The 17165-nt window shown below is 31.1% G+C and overlaps 2 protein-coding genes across 2 annotated transcripts in view; both read right to left on the minus strand.

Annotated features, from left to right (window-relative positions):
• Positions 1–441: 441 nt before the first annotated feature.
• Positions 442–2524, minus strand: LOC123667520. The gene is made up of 3 exons (XM_045601407.1): positions 2408–2524; positions 1109–2290; positions 442–619 (listed from the first exon to the last, which is right to left on the minus strand). The coding sequence occupies exons 2-3, from the start codon at positions 2243–2245 to the stop codon at positions 530–532; spliced, it is 1227 nt and encodes a 408-aa protein (XP_045457363.1). The 5' UTR covers positions 2246–2290; positions 2408–2524; the 3' UTR covers positions 442–529.
• Positions 2525–9440: 6916 nt separating this feature from the next.
• LOC123667486 (glycerol kinase-like) overlaps positions 9441–17165 on the minus strand; it is a 28459-nt gene continuing 20734 nt past the window's right edge. Inside the window, exons 5-13 of the mRNA XM_045601380.1 lie at positions 16319–16536; positions 15748–15857; positions 15199–15304; positions 14618–14810; positions 14050–14224; positions 12776–12856; positions 12014–12138; positions 11151–11288; positions 9441–10198 (exon numbers count right to left, since the gene is read on the minus strand). Coding sequence (XP_045457336.1) covers positions 9618–10198; positions 11151–11288; positions 12014–12138; positions 12776–12856; positions 14050–14224; positions 14618–14810; positions 15199–15304; positions 15748–15857; positions 16319–16536 — 1727 coding nt within the window. The 3' untranslated portion in view covers positions 9441–9617. The remainder of the gene's footprint in view (positions 10199–11150; positions 11289–12013; positions 12139–12775; positions 12857–14049; positions 14225–14617; positions 14811–15198; positions 15305–15747; positions 15858–16318; positions 16537–17165) is intronic.

The following is a 17165-nucleotide window of genomic DNA, read 5'->3' on the forward strand; positions in this document are numbered from 1 at the left end:
TTTGTTCCGGCTAATCTCTGAAACGGCTGGACCGATTTTGATGGGACTTTCAGTGGTAGATAGCTGATGTAATAAGGAGTAACTTAAGCTACTTTTATTTTAAAAATTTATTTATTTTATAACTGCGAACTGAACGATAACTTTTTTGTTAAATTCCACGCGGACGAAGTCGCGGGCACGGCTAGTATTTAATGTTGACTTTGGTAGATTTCAACTGACCTCTTAAAATCCTATGGTTTATTAGTTATTTAACAATTTATTATATGTACAGATTTACAGAATTATATATAGGTGTGCGTATCACGTGAAGAGATTTCTTCCAGCACACCTGAAATCTAATCGAATTATATCTAGAAATATCTAATGTTTTTAGCTTTTAAAACCTAGACATTCGTGGGCCAAGCAGCGATAAAAGCTAATATGAAATAAAAAAAAAATAAAAAACAAAAACTATTTATTCTGAATAAATTAATTTCTATTTACATTTCTTTTGTTCATTTAACAATTTTTTTTTTTTTTTTGTACGAAGTTAAACCGTCTGCAGTTTATCCTTTAGTTTGAGTAGCCTCTTGTACATGTTTAGTTTGTGGTTTGAAAATGATTGCTTTAATACTGGCTCCTGAAAATATAAATCATATTAATGGCTAAAAATATGTTTTATTTCATTTAACAATAACTTATTTCAGTAATCTGTCTTTCATTGAGGTGACATTTTTAGGCATATTTATTTATGCCAATACCCGGTAAAACTGAGTTAGGTATTATAACTTCTACGACATGGAGAAAGAGGCCTATGCCCAATTGGGAAGTTACAGGCTGAATGCTATTAGATAACTATTTTGGAATAAAAAAATTAAAATATTTCAGTGTGTTTCAGTGGCCAGCAATTTTCCAGCCAACTCTTTCGTGATTTATCTTATACACACTTAAATAGATATAAAAAATAATTTTTATCCATTAAGCAAATGGGTGAATATCATGTCTCGTTCGGATCTTAAACTATAAAATAACAATGCCTATGACGAAAAGTTTAAGACAAAAATGTTTTCTCCAAAAGATTTTTAGTCTAATTTAATAAATACAAAAAATATGAATTGTAAAATCTCACATTAGGAAAGAAATTGATTTCTATCAAGTACAATTCAAAAAATGTTGATGCAACTATAACAGGTCCATTTTTTCTTTCGAAAATATCCAGTTGCACAGCGTATTTTCCTTCGGGCAAAGTTGCTAAAGTTTCAAAAATGGGTCTAGTAGCCTTTTTTTGACTAGATAACCTGTATACAAGAATTTCACCAGCCCTTGTTGCTATCAAGACAACATCGACATAGAAAAACAGCGCAGTGACGGGTGGAAATTCTAAGTACAAATGCTGATATTTGTCAGTTTCTATTTTAAATATATTTCTTGAATAAAATACAAAATTATTATCATTAACAGCGCATATATTTTTCAAATGTTTTATCCATTCAATAGGACATCTTACAGGTTGAACCGTAACATCTACGCTTTTGGTAATATTTACAATTTTACCATTTTCTGTAAAAATGTGTACTTTCTTATTACTATATTGTATATCTTTTATATCAAAATCACAGTGTAATATTAAAACTGGTGTTAAACTTTGACTCAACAGATCACATTTAAAAATATCTCTATTATTATAAAAATATAATGTATCATTTGTTAAAACAAAATTATCTGCTTTAAAGAACTCATCTGAAACAAAATTAGGTGTGTCAACAGTTCTTCGAAGATAAAGGCCTGTTTTTAATAATATAATCGTTACTCTGTCGTTATTAGCAATTCTTATACAATGCCTTTCCGGTAAAGCAACAGGAATATATTTTAAAGTGCTTGTATCATATAACACAATGCCTTGAGAATCTTTAAGTGGTAAAACACCATAATCAATATCTAAAACATGAGATCGATCATGTATTGTGAATTTATAGAATTCTTTAACGTTTTTCTCGAATGGTGACAAGTCCGACCACTGTTTGAGATTTCTAAATATGTGATACCAATTGCAATCATTGCCGGACTTTCGTTTGGCAATTTTCGACGAATATGTGAATTCCTTGCGGCACATCTCTTGCCATAAATGATCAATGTCGTCAATGTATTCTTTCCATCTTTTACAAACGCGTCTGCAACGTCCGAGTGAATTTCCATCAACTTTTAAAAGAATTTCAACAAATGTCTCCAGCGGCAGATCATTAATATGTAAATCTTCGGTAACCATTTTATCCTCTCACTATTAACTTTTGATATTTTCGTTACCTATTGGCTGGAAAAATAATAAACAAAATCTTGATATTTAAAAATCAATAAATTCTTAATCTTTCTTTTAATTCGTGAAACACTTAGATCTTACACATACACACATACGTACATATATTTTTACCTTGGACAACTTTTTCTTTCAACTTTCTACCATTATGTAAAACTCTTAATACTTTGAAAACTTAATTATTTCATTATAAATTATTAGTAAAGAAAACTCGTGATTTTGACATTTTACCCTTCGCGGTTACGTTGGTTCGATTGGCCAAATTGATCTTCAATCAGAAAAAAGAAAATAAACAAATCAATAACTTATAAGAAAATTAATTATTTTCATTTGGAAGTTTATTTCATTTGAAATTATTCATTAATAATCCATGAAAGTAAGACTCGAAAAGTCGTAAATAAATAATATAAGTTTGGTTATTTCAGCACATTATCAAAAATAAGTAGGTATTAAAGAACGATCCTATTACTGCCAACAGTATAAACACAGTTTTTTCGAATTTAGCGCCAAAATTTAAATCTAAATGTAGTGCTATCTATAATGTTATTTTAAAGATAATTTCAATATCATTGCGAAAAGTTGTTAATTTGTTAAAATAATATGCATAAAAAATACTTGTAAAAGCCTACTTGAATTAACGACGTCTTTGTTAGTCCGTTAGATTTTTTTGTTAGGATTCAATACGACCATGATTTAACTTGTACTTAATACCAAAAACTTTACGACTTCAACTACATCGACAATTTGTTGTGGGTTGGTAATACGACGTAGGTAGCAGTAAGTAATATGAGAATAACTACACAAAAAAAATATACAATCGAATGGAGACAACCAGCTAACCCAGCGAACTTCATACCGCTAATTTATATTATTTTATACAAACCTTGTTCTGGCAATAATTAACTCCAAATGTGACCAATTCATGGCACTCATTCAGATGTAATGCGCCTACGTAAATTTTAGCGACTAATTATCATTTATATAAATTATAAGGAAAATAAAACGTCGAACAATAAACCAACATTCTTTATTAATATTTTATTTAACTGAAATAAATTACAAATTGATTTAATAGTCATCGAATTATCAATAATAGGAAAAAAGATAAAATTATATCACAAACCGATTTAACAAACTCGAAGCTTACTTTAATCTTAATTTTCAGAGAATTTGGTTTTTAATATAAAAAAACCAACCCAAAAAATATTTTCAACCCAAACATATTTAAGTACCATAAAACAAATTATAAGAAAAAAACATCGTTGTATAACTTATCACATAAAAACAAGATTGTATGTTTGAAATGCAAGTACTGAATCACAGGAATGAACTAAATACTGCATTATACAGATATTACTTACTTTGTAATACACACAGTTTGAATTTCAAACATCGATTATTCTAGAACTTTAAAAATAAAATTCAATTAGATAACGATTTAACTGTAGTTATATTTGTACATAGATTATTTCTTAAGCTAATTTTCTAAAACAAAAAATTTACGAATTGAATAAAATCGTAGCAGCTCTTACAAGGGGAGAGTACGCACTAGAAAACTGCCCTTAAATTAAGAGACTTGTGGATGTAGTATAGGAGTTTCATTTATTTTAATATAATTTACTTTATAAGAGAACTGTATTATTTAGTTTAAATAATTAATTTTCAAACTTTTGTTATGTTATCATTATTTTCTCTATTGATAGAAGTTAAGTACAAGCGTAAGAAATCTCTATTAGTTATAAGACCGACCGCCTTGCACTTTTTTAACTAATATTGTTATTTTCCTTAATGTAATTTTAAATGAGCAAAAAGTACCTATATTAAATAAATTTTGTAAATTGTAGTATAAGTAGGTGTCGGATATTGACCGCTAGGCAAGAAGTGCGGATCCCTTTGCACTTCATGGTAAATAAAAATTAATAAAATGTAAAAGTAATGTGATATAATAGGTACTTACTTACTTTTTAGTACAAGTTAAATATCTTTATCTATATTGATAAAATTTGAAGGTTAGAGCGCTCAATATCCGTGCCATTACTACTTACTATCACCTAATATTATTTTATCTTCCACGTGAAAATCAAACATTTTGGAGGAAACGTCCTAAAAAAAATTCATCCATAATAGTAATTTTCGACTTTCTTGCAAGCAGAGATAGCCTAATAGGTATTTTGCCAGTTCATCCTAAAGTCAGTCTGGATTCTTGTTAGTTAAGCGCGCATCATGAAGGATAATCGAAAGCATGTGTTCCAACGTCGATGATTAGTGAGAACAAAGCAAAGCTTGTATTTATAAACGAGTCTTGAAGAGCACTGAAAAAAGCAAGCGTTTTTACAAGTGTTTGTCGAGCTGTCAAACTAAATAATAAATAAAAACATTATATCGTGTATATTTTTCGATGTTTCGTTTTTGAAGGTTATTGGGAGACATGAAATCAAGTGGACCACCAAAATCACAGAAAAAGAAAAGAAATAGTCTGAATGTAATAAGATATTGTTTTATTGTTATTTATTTATGAAACTATATTATTTTCACTACAGTAAATTTTAGAAGTATTCAATATGAACGGGCCTTTACAATTTCAAAACAAGATCAAAGGCGTTGGTCCCCACCCCTAACTATTACCTCACTCTGTCAATATCGGAAATCATAATATCGGAAATGTGCAAGAGATATTCTCAGTACACGTTTCATAATAATAAAAATAAAACAGACTAGTTGATTTATTGTAACAAGTTCTTATCCAGATAGATTTGTCACTGCAGAGTGAGCCAGCTTTTTTCAGTGTAAGCATTCAGCAATCAATCATTTATATACATAATTATGCCTTTTATTGATACCATAATCTTTAATAATTTATTCTAAGGATAGCATTTTTCTAGTTATAGTTCGCGTCATGTAAAAAAAACGCTGGCCTTGAAGCTGCGCAGAAGCGATTTATCGGTCTATTTGGTGGTATGGGGTAGGGGACGGGAGTGTTTATCACGTATCGCATGCTTGCCGGTGTGCTATTGGTTGGACAGTTCGACGTCGACTCAAAATATCATCGCGCACAAAAGTTTTAAATTACGAAATAGTTTTAAATAGAGAAGTGAGAAAAATTATTTATAATATATAATTCGCGTCATGTAAAAAGAACGCTAGTTGTCAAAATGCGCAAATGCGATTTACAGTGTTGCTAACTCTTGAAAAAACTTTTTCGTACTGTCCATTTTTTGGAACAGTCTTATTTGGTAAACAAACCACTGTCAATCGTATTTCACGTTTTTTCCGCATTTATCACTCACTTTCACAACACATTAGCATACAGACACTTGTAAAACTCCATTTACTATTTATTTCACTAAAAAACAAATATCAATTTATCATTTTAAACACATAAAAACTATTAAGATACTAATATCGAGAGTTCAGATAATTAATATTTTTGAATACGACATTTCAATAACTAAAAAATTTGTTATTGCTTATGTTTGAAAAAAAAATTGTAATTTTGTAAAGTGATCATTATTATACTTATTTAGTCCAAATTATTCGCACTGGTATTTCTAGTATTTTTTAATGTACCTACCAATCAATAACCATTATACGAAGCAGCGAGTGAAAGCCTAATAAAAAAATAAAACAGTAGTATTTTTGTGCGCGAGTATACCCATGCGCAAACGCACCCCCTCCAGATTCTTTCAGCGTTCTTTTTACACGACGTGAACTATACATTAGCCATGCGAAGTTTATATCACTGAAAAGAAAAGAGAGATATATATCATTTTGATCTTAGGATATATATCACTCATTTAGCTCTTCAGCTCATTTAGCTCAGTGAAATAATTTTATAATGCAACCAAAATGCAACCTTACGTGGTCGTAAAAAAATACTTTTTCGCTTGTGCAAAGCAAGACGATTGAGTCTATGACCTTGTGAAATATGAATCGAAAAGATACAGAGCCATAGCTAACTATCTCTCTCTTTCGCATGATAAACGCCATCGTCCGATCGAGTGGCTTACTAGCTCAGTCTCGTTTACTCCCGCTCAGTACGTCAGTCTCTCGAAAATGAATCATAAGACTAGTGAGCTGGAGATATATTTGAAACGCAAGTGAGCTGATGAGAGACTAGCTCACTTGAAAAGATATGTTTCATTTGTATCACTCACTCATGAGTTACCCAAGTCTACTATACATCCTCATCGGATGTGGAACAGATACCTAACCTTCATATTTATGTATTTTACAACAACAATAATCAATGATAGACAAAAATCATTTTCCTAACTGTACGTTATAATAGACTAGACAACACATGCGATTTCGTTCGAATTGTTCCACGTTTGTATTAAATTACTATTGAAACAAAATTACTATAAAATGTTCACACCAGACCTTCAGTAATTTTCGCTTGATGCGCGCATAAAACAACGATTTACGATTTTATTTATATACTTATTGACTATATTGACTATTAACAATTTATTAATTTTATTTATTAAATTATATACACCATAAAACATGATTTTATAATAAACATAAAATTAAAATAATGTGCATTCAATAATTTTACTATTCAGTTAAATTAACCAGCACCAATTATACAAATTTAATTAAAGAACACACACTGGCCACAAAATCTACATTATACAGTTGTCATATTTTTTTTTTCATTATACACTAAAATGTATTTAAAAACGTAATATTGGAAAACATTTTGTAGTACAGCTAGTGTTTTTATGACTTTTTAGCTATTTCCAGACATACTGAACGATACGGGTATGAAATAATTACTTTTAGAATACGCAAATAAAAATAAATTTACAAGAAACTATAATTTAATCATAACAAATACAATTTCCAAGAATACAATTGCCCTCCTATAGTATATGCATTTATTGGGTTTCTACACACACAATCATCTTTATTTAACATTGAGCTAATTCTTTTTTTTTATTTATTTATTAAAATACGTTTTTGAAAAATGATTAAATTTGAGATTTTTGATTGATAAGTTTAACCTAAAATTATTTAGATTATTTCAACATTCATGAATATATGATACATATATTCTTAATAATTAATCATTTATCTGCAATTTTCGGGCATTATCTATACAATTAATTTACTTAAATACATTCAAACACAGTAAATGCAATATCCTTTAAGATTTGTACATGAATGTGCAAAGTAATTGATTCTACTTAATAAAACATTTTCAAAACTCAAATATCTATTACACGTATTCAAAACATAGTAATATGTATTTAGTTGTAAGTATACTGTTACTTTTGTAAATAATTATAAATCAATAAAAAGCGATTATAAATGCAAGATCGGTTTAGCATAATTGTACGCTTGAAATATGCTTTATACAAAATTAAGAGCTCCCACAGATTAAAATTTCCTGTAACAATTTGTTTGTTATTGGATTTAAAACAACACATAGTCTATGAAACTTATGGCTGAATTCAATTGCAACTATATATATACATATATATACTTATAAACCTATTTAAATTTGATCAAGCAATAGAATTTCTGTAATCCATAAAGACTTTATTGTTATTATATACGATATAATAAAAATAAATTTAGATATACAGAAACAGTATTGTCAGAACATCCTTATAGGTTTAATATAATTTGACACTACGTTAAGGTCTTTTGAATCGAACCTTAAATAAGGATCGAATACACCTCCACGTTTAAAACAGAACACAAAAGCTACAATCAAACCAATGCGCATAAAAAAATAATATACAAACGCTTATGGGTTGTAGAAAATTTTTATCACCTCAACTCCCCTTGGTGATGTTTATCCACCTTACGTGATTGATGGACGACCCATTAGCAGTGTTCACGTAGCTTTATAAGCGCTAGTGTGTTCGATCCTATGATCTAGAATTCTAGACTAATTTATGACTATCTTGAAGTATACTAGAAACGACTAGCATAGCGAAGCTACCAATAAGATACAACGTAGCCGGAATGGACGCCAAAAGTTTGTATCTCTCCTCTGTAAAAAAAAAATACAAAATCACAATTTGTCCGATCATTTCCAATTTTCTAGTTAATAATAAAAACAAAACACTTGTAATTAATGATTTCTATAACATGAATACGAAATTATATATTCGTTTTAAAATGAAGCAAATTAGAATACTGTTAATATAGTATAAATAGATAAATGAAAATGAGACTTCGATAAAATACTAATTTGTAAAAAATAATGAGATTTAATATTAGGCAATATTTTAAAAGTGAAAGATTAGTAAGACATGGATTTACAAGATAAATTTACTATATGGTTTTTGAGTTAGAGATAAAACAATGTAAGTAACAAAATTAAACAATGTTACTAAAATTAATGTTTTGTAAGCATGCCAGATTATATGAAATATGTTTAATTAGTTTAGCAACTACAAAAAACTATAAATCATACATGATATCCCTTTCTCATAAAACTAAAACTAAATAACTCTTGAAAGTTTATTTTAAAAAAATGGTATATGAGAAAAAGACATTTAAACATCAATCAGGAATAAAATACTTATCTATTATTAATCCATGTTAACCCACAATTAAAAAACAATACTTAAATTTGATAATTGTGAATACAAGCATTTATCATTATAGATTATATAACAGAGTCCTAGTCCTTCAAAGACAACATAACTAGTGTATTTTCAAATTTAAATACATTTTAATTATATTTGAGACGGACGGACACCATAAAACCGTTAGATCTATATTCATGAAATTTTCCTGTGTATATAAGCGTCAAATAAATTTTACACTCTTGTAACAATAACAATGAGATCATTCTGTAAATACCCTCATTAATAACTCGTATAAACGTGAGAACTTAAAATCAGTACTAATCATTATTTAATTAAAATTGCTATATATCTCCATTTAAACTTACGTTGCACTAGCATATTTATATTGTTGTAAAAACAGCTGTTCACTCCTCATCTTTTCTCTCTATATTTGTTTAATCTCACTTAAAATTATCCCATAGATGTATAGGTCACATAAATGTGTAAATGTGCTTTGAAAGACGAATAGAAAGTGTGTAAGTATGTGAATAAAAAAATTTAATCATGCAAAAACATGCATTAAGTGTGAAATTATAATTAAAAAAAATTAAAGACCTTAGTAGGTAAAATAATACGTTTATTTTGAGGTCAAGTTAGTACCCTTAATGTACGTGAACCGTTACATATATTTAATATTTAAATTATAATAAAAATATATACGTGATACATTTATGGAACAATACTGACTACAGGAGAGGTTTTAAAATATGAATATTCGATGTCTTATTTCGTCTAATTCACGTCAGAGACGTGTCAGTTAATTTATCGCAGATATTTTTAAATATGACCGGTATTTTCTCCAACTGCAATCTTTTTTTCATACTATTCCCAATAACCGGCGTTGGTTCGTACATATGATCATTTTTCGGCTCGACAAATATTGGATTGTCATCGCTATCGAAAATAATTTCCGGATCATTCTCAATTATCTCTTCAATCGTTTTCCAATCTGTATGCAATTTTTTTTTACTCTCGCAACACTGGCACATGTCGTAATCGCATTCCTTTTTATTCATAAAATACTCTAAGTCGTCTAAAATTGTGTGTTCGTCTTTTGGCACTTGCAAGGGCACAAATACCGAAAACTTTCGAGCCGAATATTGTATGAGTTCCTCTATAGAATTGTCTACGCCTTCGTCTATGGGTACGTTTTTGTCCAAGGAGTTTTGTCTACTGTCGGGCGGTGTCAAAGTATCGGAGCTTGATAAAATGCTATTTTTTCTTTTCAAACCTGTCATTGTGATGGATTTCTTAGTGGTCGCCCATCCAAGTGACCGCTGTACCGCCATCTTCCATTTTGTGTACCTCGCATCGCGATCTGTAATTAGAATTAGTGTGTTTGAAATTTTCATTCACTTTTTCATATTTATGTAAATGTAGATAAACTATTGGATAATTATTTAAGTCAGAACCTGTGAATACATTAAATTCTTATTCAAAAATGTTCTTATCATATTGTGACTCTTTATTGTTTTTGAAGTTACTTTAATTTATATTAGAAATGAACTACATCTGCACAAAGTCCGTTTCTCCATTCTTGTCCTTCTCTTGTTGGTTTAGGGATATTAAGTTCCAAATTCTCTCTAACCATTTGACGCTATGGTGTGGTCCATCTGAGTCAATCCAGAATTCTTGTAGTTTTTAAAAAGTTCAGATAGTCTGAGGCAACTTAGTAAAAACTGTCCGATCGCAAGTCTGAGTTAGACTCGAGATTTCAAGCTGTAGGATCAAGCCACTTAATGCTGCAATCCTTCCGAAAAAAGGCTAATGAGAGACCTTCTGGTATTTTTTTTTTCTAGCTTTACAGAAAACACCAGTCAAACATTGGAGCGTCGTCGTTGTATGCGGGAATAATCCTATGGCGTCCAAACACAGTACCGCCTGTATATATTGATTTTGGAGGGGATTTCGGTTTGTTAGACTAACGTGCAGTCTTTGCGCCGAGCGATGCGTAAATGAATTTCATATAGTAAAAACTGAGGTAGGGCACAGCAGATAATTTCCTGCTCAAAATATGGAGTAGCCCTACTGTGGTAGTATCTCGACCTTACAGAAGATCACAGCTAAATAATACTGTTTTCAAGCAGTGTTTTGTTCTTGTTGGTGAGTAAGGTGACCAGAGCTCCTGGGGACAATTGGGGATAGGGTCTGCAACACGCTTGCGATGCTTCTGGTGTTGCAGGCGTCTATAAGCTACAGTTATCGCTTACCATCAGCTGAGCCGTAAGCTTGTTTGCCGACTTGCTTATATAAAAAAAAAGTTATGGTACCGTCGTCAGTAGTGGTGGGTAGAAAGGTATGTGAGGATATAGCGGTATGTTTCCAACGATCGATTGCCCACACTCCGACCGCATGCCCAGCAGCCACACCCACGCCCAACGCTGACATATCCCACGATGTGGGACGCACTGTGGGCAAAAATTTGAAGTGAAAAAAAAGAACTCGTATTTAATATAAAAACGGTCCCACGCAATGTTAACAATACTGGCCTGTGGCTGTTGCGATAGGTCTATAGGTCTCTTCCGCACATGGCATACATTTGTATTGGCCATACTATTACATATATTACGACTATTTGCCATGGTCTAGGTGTTTGTGTATTGTGTGTTTGTGGGCCCTCGACACAGAAGTAAATCCTAGTGGATTTTGAAGCATTTACTTATTTAAAAACTTTTATTAAATGCCACAAAGTCTTCATAGATAGAAGCAAAAGTGTAAGGAATATCCCTATTAATAATGATTAAAATAAGTTAAATAGTTATATGAATGTACATAGGTTTTATTAACTGTACAAAAAAAACTTATGTTAAAGAAATTACACAAGTAGGAGAGAGTACGTGTGTACGTAGTATTAATTTCATCATCCTAGCCCTATCGCTAGATCCTATCGCAGTCCACTGCTGGATATAGGCCTCCACAAGTTCGCGCGAAAAATGGTGTGAACTTATGTGTATTGCCCATAGTCACCACGCTGGGCAGGCGGGTTGGTGACCGCAGTACTGGTTTTGTCGCACCGAAGACGCTGCCGCCCGTCTTCGGCCTGTGTATTTCAAAGCCAGCAGTTGGATGGTTATCGAATCATTGAGACCCACCTCCAATAATCTTTGTTTAATAAACTTATATAATAACTTACAAACTGGTATCCCAGTGAGATCAGCCTGCAATTGCATCAATAGATCGTTTGAAGTCATCCATCCGTCCACGTGAAGCTTGGATAAAGGCATTCCGCAGTCTTTGTTCATTGCTTCTAAAATATCCCTGTTAAATCAAATATTAATTATCAACTAGATATAATTCGTGTAAAATAATCAATACTGAAATAAGACATCTCTTATAGTTAAGTAGATTCATACTAATCATTTGAAAAGGCTATTCTTTGAAATTACGGTCCAGTTTTAAAATTATTTTAACAATTACTAGCGGACCCGGCAGACATTGTCCTTTCCAGAAAACAGCTACCAAATTTGATAGCTTGTAAGCCGTTAACGGCGCCACCTACCGGGTCCAATTGTGATAAAAACTACCCTATATCCCAAGTTGGACCAAATTACAGATGCGTACAAAATTTGATAAAAGTTGGTTAAGTAGTTTCGGAGTTAATCTGGAACATACATCGTGACACGAAATTTTTATATATATAGATATGTGTCTCTATCTTATTCAAACAAAATGCACAAAGGAATTGAAGTTACCTTAATTGCATATTAATACGAGTTATTGCCTAATTACTTGATATGTCAAGTTTTGGGATTGGTAACTTTCAAGTTAGCAATTGGGTCAATTCAAGTAAAAAAATGCATCATTATAATATATAAAAATAATAGATAAGGTATATATAACTTTAATCAGCTTTAAGAGTTAAATTTTTGTATAAGCAGCCTCATGTAAAACTTACCTAGTTTGAAAACATACTGCTTCCAAAGCAGCTCGTATAATATGGTTTTTCGTCGTAAATGCAGTCAAACCGCAGATAATACTGAAAAATAAACAAAACGATGAGTAAATTATTTATTACTAATTTTTTTGGCTAAATAATTAATTAATTAATTCTTGGGCTTAATGGCTTTCAGTTGTGCCAAGGGGCACTTTCGATTTTGCCAATGTCGCGTGGAATAGAAAAAAAAGAAGCTGGCCAAATAATGCTCTCATAACATACAGTGTAATTTACGATTTCACCAAATTTTTATTTTCCAAGACATTATATTTTGATTACACATATTAAAGAGTTGTCCTTTAAGTCTGTGCATGCTATTAAAAATGAACTGATTTGAATCGTCATTAATATAAATTAAACCGTATTTTCTTTTAATTTAAATGAAAATTGTAAATATAAAAAAAAAAAATTTTGGTGTATTTATTTGAAAAAAAAATTTGTCATCAAAATTGTATCTGCTTAATCCCATTTTTTTTTTAATATTTATCTATAAAAAAAATATATTTTTTTATTTATTTGATACGTAAACACCCAATCATAACCTATTTTCTGTATTACATATATATTCTTTTATACAACTGTCAGCAAACAAGCGTACGGCCCACCTGATGGTAAGCGATTACCGTAGCTTATAGACGCCTGCAACACCAGAAGCATCGCAACGCGTTGCCGATCCTACCCCCAATCCCCCCCCAAAAGTTCTGGTCATCTTACTCATCACCAGGAACATAACACTGCTGGACCGCAGTCTAATAAATACAAATCCTTTTGATTTGTGTCCTAACCGTTGCGGGTATGGCAGTAAGTTCTAGTTGACGAAATTTCCTAATAAATTTATGTTCAAAAACTTCATCTTGTTTAGTAGAAAAAAAAACACTGTAAAGAGTTACGATTCAAAAAAAAATCTAATACATATATTGAAAAAAGGAAGGGAAAATCCCAAACAAAACATAGGGAGTACCAGACTGTTATCCAAATGTACACAATCATTGACAACATATATGTATAAAGAACTACATAAAAAAAACTGTTAATAATAGTCCGAAAAAAAAATCATCGGATCCTTTCATAATCCCCAACCCTTCCTATCCGAAAGAGAATAAAAAATTCCTTTATAAGAACTGAGACATACACAGACTTAAAAATAGCCCAAAAACAATTTCGAGCATTATCGCCAACCCTTTTTAGACATGTACAGGTGTTGTCAACATTTTTTCTATTATATCATATCTTACCCTCTAGCATCCTTTCTCCAATATGGCGCATACAATCCATTAAGAGCGGGTACAAAATAAACGTCTCCAGTAGAAAAAACTTGTCCGGCTATATGTTCTGTCTCTTGAGGTTCTTTTATTAACTTCAAATTGTCTCGGAGAAACTTCATCGCCCCACCCGCTACTGCGATTGATCCTAGAATAGGGAATTAATGTTAATTGATTAGAATTTTCATACTAATTAATATAGACATATACAGTTGTAAATGGGTTTTAAGCGAACCAATCTTGCGTCTGAGAATTCCAATTGATGTGACTTATAAATGTTTAACTGTTGTTGTTCCTTAATAAAGGCTTATAAGGGCCTAAAATTAATTTGTCCTAGAGGTAAAGACCTAGGAGACAAAATGGCCTAGTATAAATGCATAATACTACGCAGGTTCGCACTCCAAATCAGTCATACACAAAAAACTTTTAACGAATTTTTTTTTTAGACATTTAGCGTCCCGAAATAGGTAAGTATGACATTTCTCTATTGGAGACAGACCAACAAATAAGTTAGTTGGCTAACTGGAGTATATAACCCTACCTTCTAAAGCGTACACAGCCGGTGAATTAGGTCCTAATTTGTATGCCACGGTTGTTAGAAGGCCGTGTGCTGATTGAACTCTCCTAGTTCCTGTGTTGTAGAGTAGGAAACATCCGCTTCTGTATGTGTTTTTCGCTTGACCGGCTTGAAGGCAATTCTGACCTACTAATGCTGCTTGTTGGTTCCCGAGAATCTAGGAACAATTTTTTTTTTTATTGTTTAATTTGTTATATGGTAAAGTATTTTTTAAACATTATTGAATACGGGTTAACTTGGTTAAAGTAATCTTAAATGTGAAATCATATTTGATAATTTTATAATAATAATTTTATATGCCCTTTTTAAAATTATCAATATATTGACTTAGAGTAACTTTAGCTATAATAATAAAATTTTTATTTCGGAAAAGAAGTCCTTAAAATTAAACATTACTTTACAGTACCTAAACATAAACAGAACAAGCAAACATAAATAATAATAATGAAACATGATTATATAATGAAACATGATAATACAAGAAAACGAAGACAGTTTATAATTTTAAGATAATTTTATAATATTAACATTGTTCTAACACTTACTCCTGATATGGTGATTCCGTCTAAAATCGATCCATCTTTGACTACACCGTATATTTCTGCGCTGGTTCGTATTTGTGGTAGTGAATCTCTATGAATACCAAATAGTCTGAAACAAAAATATAAACTATTTAAGAAAGAAAATTGATCGTATTTTATTATTATTAGTAAAAATGTATTTAGATACTGACGCCTATAAAAATTTCATCACAAGTGATTCAATAATTGTCAAAAATAAAATAAACAAACATTGTCATACATAAACCATCGCATTTTATAACATGAATTAAGACTTCCCTTTATGAACGACGTTATGTAAAAGCTGGATATTTTGTGTAGAATGTGTGTTTTGTTGTGTACGGTCACCAACCCGCCTGCCCAGCGTGGTGACTATTGGCAACACACATGAGTTCACGCCATTTTTGAAAACGAACGATGAACGAACTTGTGGAGGCCTATGTCCAGCAGTAGACTGCGATAGTTTTATGTGATGATGATGATGTGTGTGTGTTTTTAATTAAAATTGTATGAGCTTGGTGAATTTGTACATACCTACATAACATGGGATCCCAATTCAAAGTTTCCAAATTCATAAGAAGAGTCCGTGAAGCATTCGTTACGTCTGTTATATGAAGACCTCCATGGGGACCGCCAGTTAAGTTCTAGAATTCAAAAATTATAAAAAAATTATTATATGTAAATTATAAGGAAACAGTAATACTAAGCTATGAAAAAAATATAAAATAAGAAAATAACAATATAAAATAAGAAAATAACAATATAAAATAAGAAAATAACAAAAAAAATATGAGGATATGTCTGAAATACACTAAAAACTCAAAGCTTTCTTGTTTGATAAGAATTTTTTTATTACCAATTTTTCAAAATTATGTAATATTTCGGTAGGATATTTCGAATATAATAATATGGCCATAAATGCTAAAAAAAGAGAATTCTGTTAATTTATTTCAAAAGAAAACTTTGGAGATTTGCGAGCTTATGTTATACTGAATGCTAAGCCTTGTATTTCGATTTTGATAATACTTTCCATAAAACATATTACTATGGCGCAGTGTACACTTTTTTAAAAAGAAATATATATTATTAAGTAATATTTACTTACCCAAACAATCCAAGAGTCGGCAGTACCAAACAACAGCCTTTTATCCCTACTCGCTCGTCTCACTGCCTTTATATTATCTTTAAGCCATCTCATTTTTAATGCACTGAAATATGGGCTGATTGGTAAACCGGATACATTTTTTAGATAATTTTTATTACGATCCGGTACTTTTGCTAGTATTGCGTCTACCGTACTATCTGTGCGGATATCGTTCCAGACTAAAATCAAAATATTTTAGACGTAAACATTTTGCTTAAAATCCAAGATTTTGTCTATATAGTACACCCACCACTCCAATGCAAAATATATCAAACTTAATTTTCTTTCATCATCATCATCATCATCACTTCAGCATATAGCATTCCACTGCTGGACATAGGCCTCCACAAGTTCTCGCCAAAAATGGCGTGAAATCATGTGTGTTGCCCATAGTCACCACGCTGGGCAGGCGGGTTGGTGAATTTTCTTTATCTATAGCTAATTGAAACCCGCAATTACGACGTGTTTTGCAAGAGTTATAGTAACTAACTCTTGTTTTCTACATTAGCCATAAGCAAGAGATAAAAAAATACCTAATATATTGTTCCGGATATTTGACTATCAATTAACATACTCATCGCAATTTGTTAACAAATTTAGCATCACCTATATAACTCTATTTGCTATACTTAAACTTGATGTACCCTACAATTAGTAATTCCTCGTCTTTAATTTAAAGAAAATTTATAGTTATTTTTGAAGTAAAACTTATTTACGCAGGCTTGGCTTGGGGAGTAAGCTGGTGAATGCATGATGCTTGCGTTACGAAAAATGTCATCGGACAAGGCGAGCGGAGAAAGAGAGAGGT

The sequence above is a fragment of the Melitaea cinxia genome, chromosome 28 (assembly GCF_905220565.1).
Source record: "Melitaea cinxia chromosome 28, ilMelCinx1.1, whole genome shotgun sequence".
In the NCBI taxonomy this organism is placed as follows: domain Eukaryota; kingdom Metazoa; phylum Arthropoda; class Insecta; order Lepidoptera; family Nymphalidae; genus Melitaea; species Melitaea cinxia.

What these genes read in the sequence shown, in the direction of transcription:
- LOC123667520 (XM_045601407.1), bottom strand. Translation starts at nt 2,245, where the DNA reads ATGGTTACCGAAGATTTACATATTAATGATCTGCCGCTGGAGACATTT. An exon ending in AAATCAATTTCTTTCCTAAT is followed by an intron (nt 620 to 1,108) that starts GTGAGATTTTAC and finishes TTATATTTTCAG; the next exon opens with GAGCCAGTATTAAAGCAATC.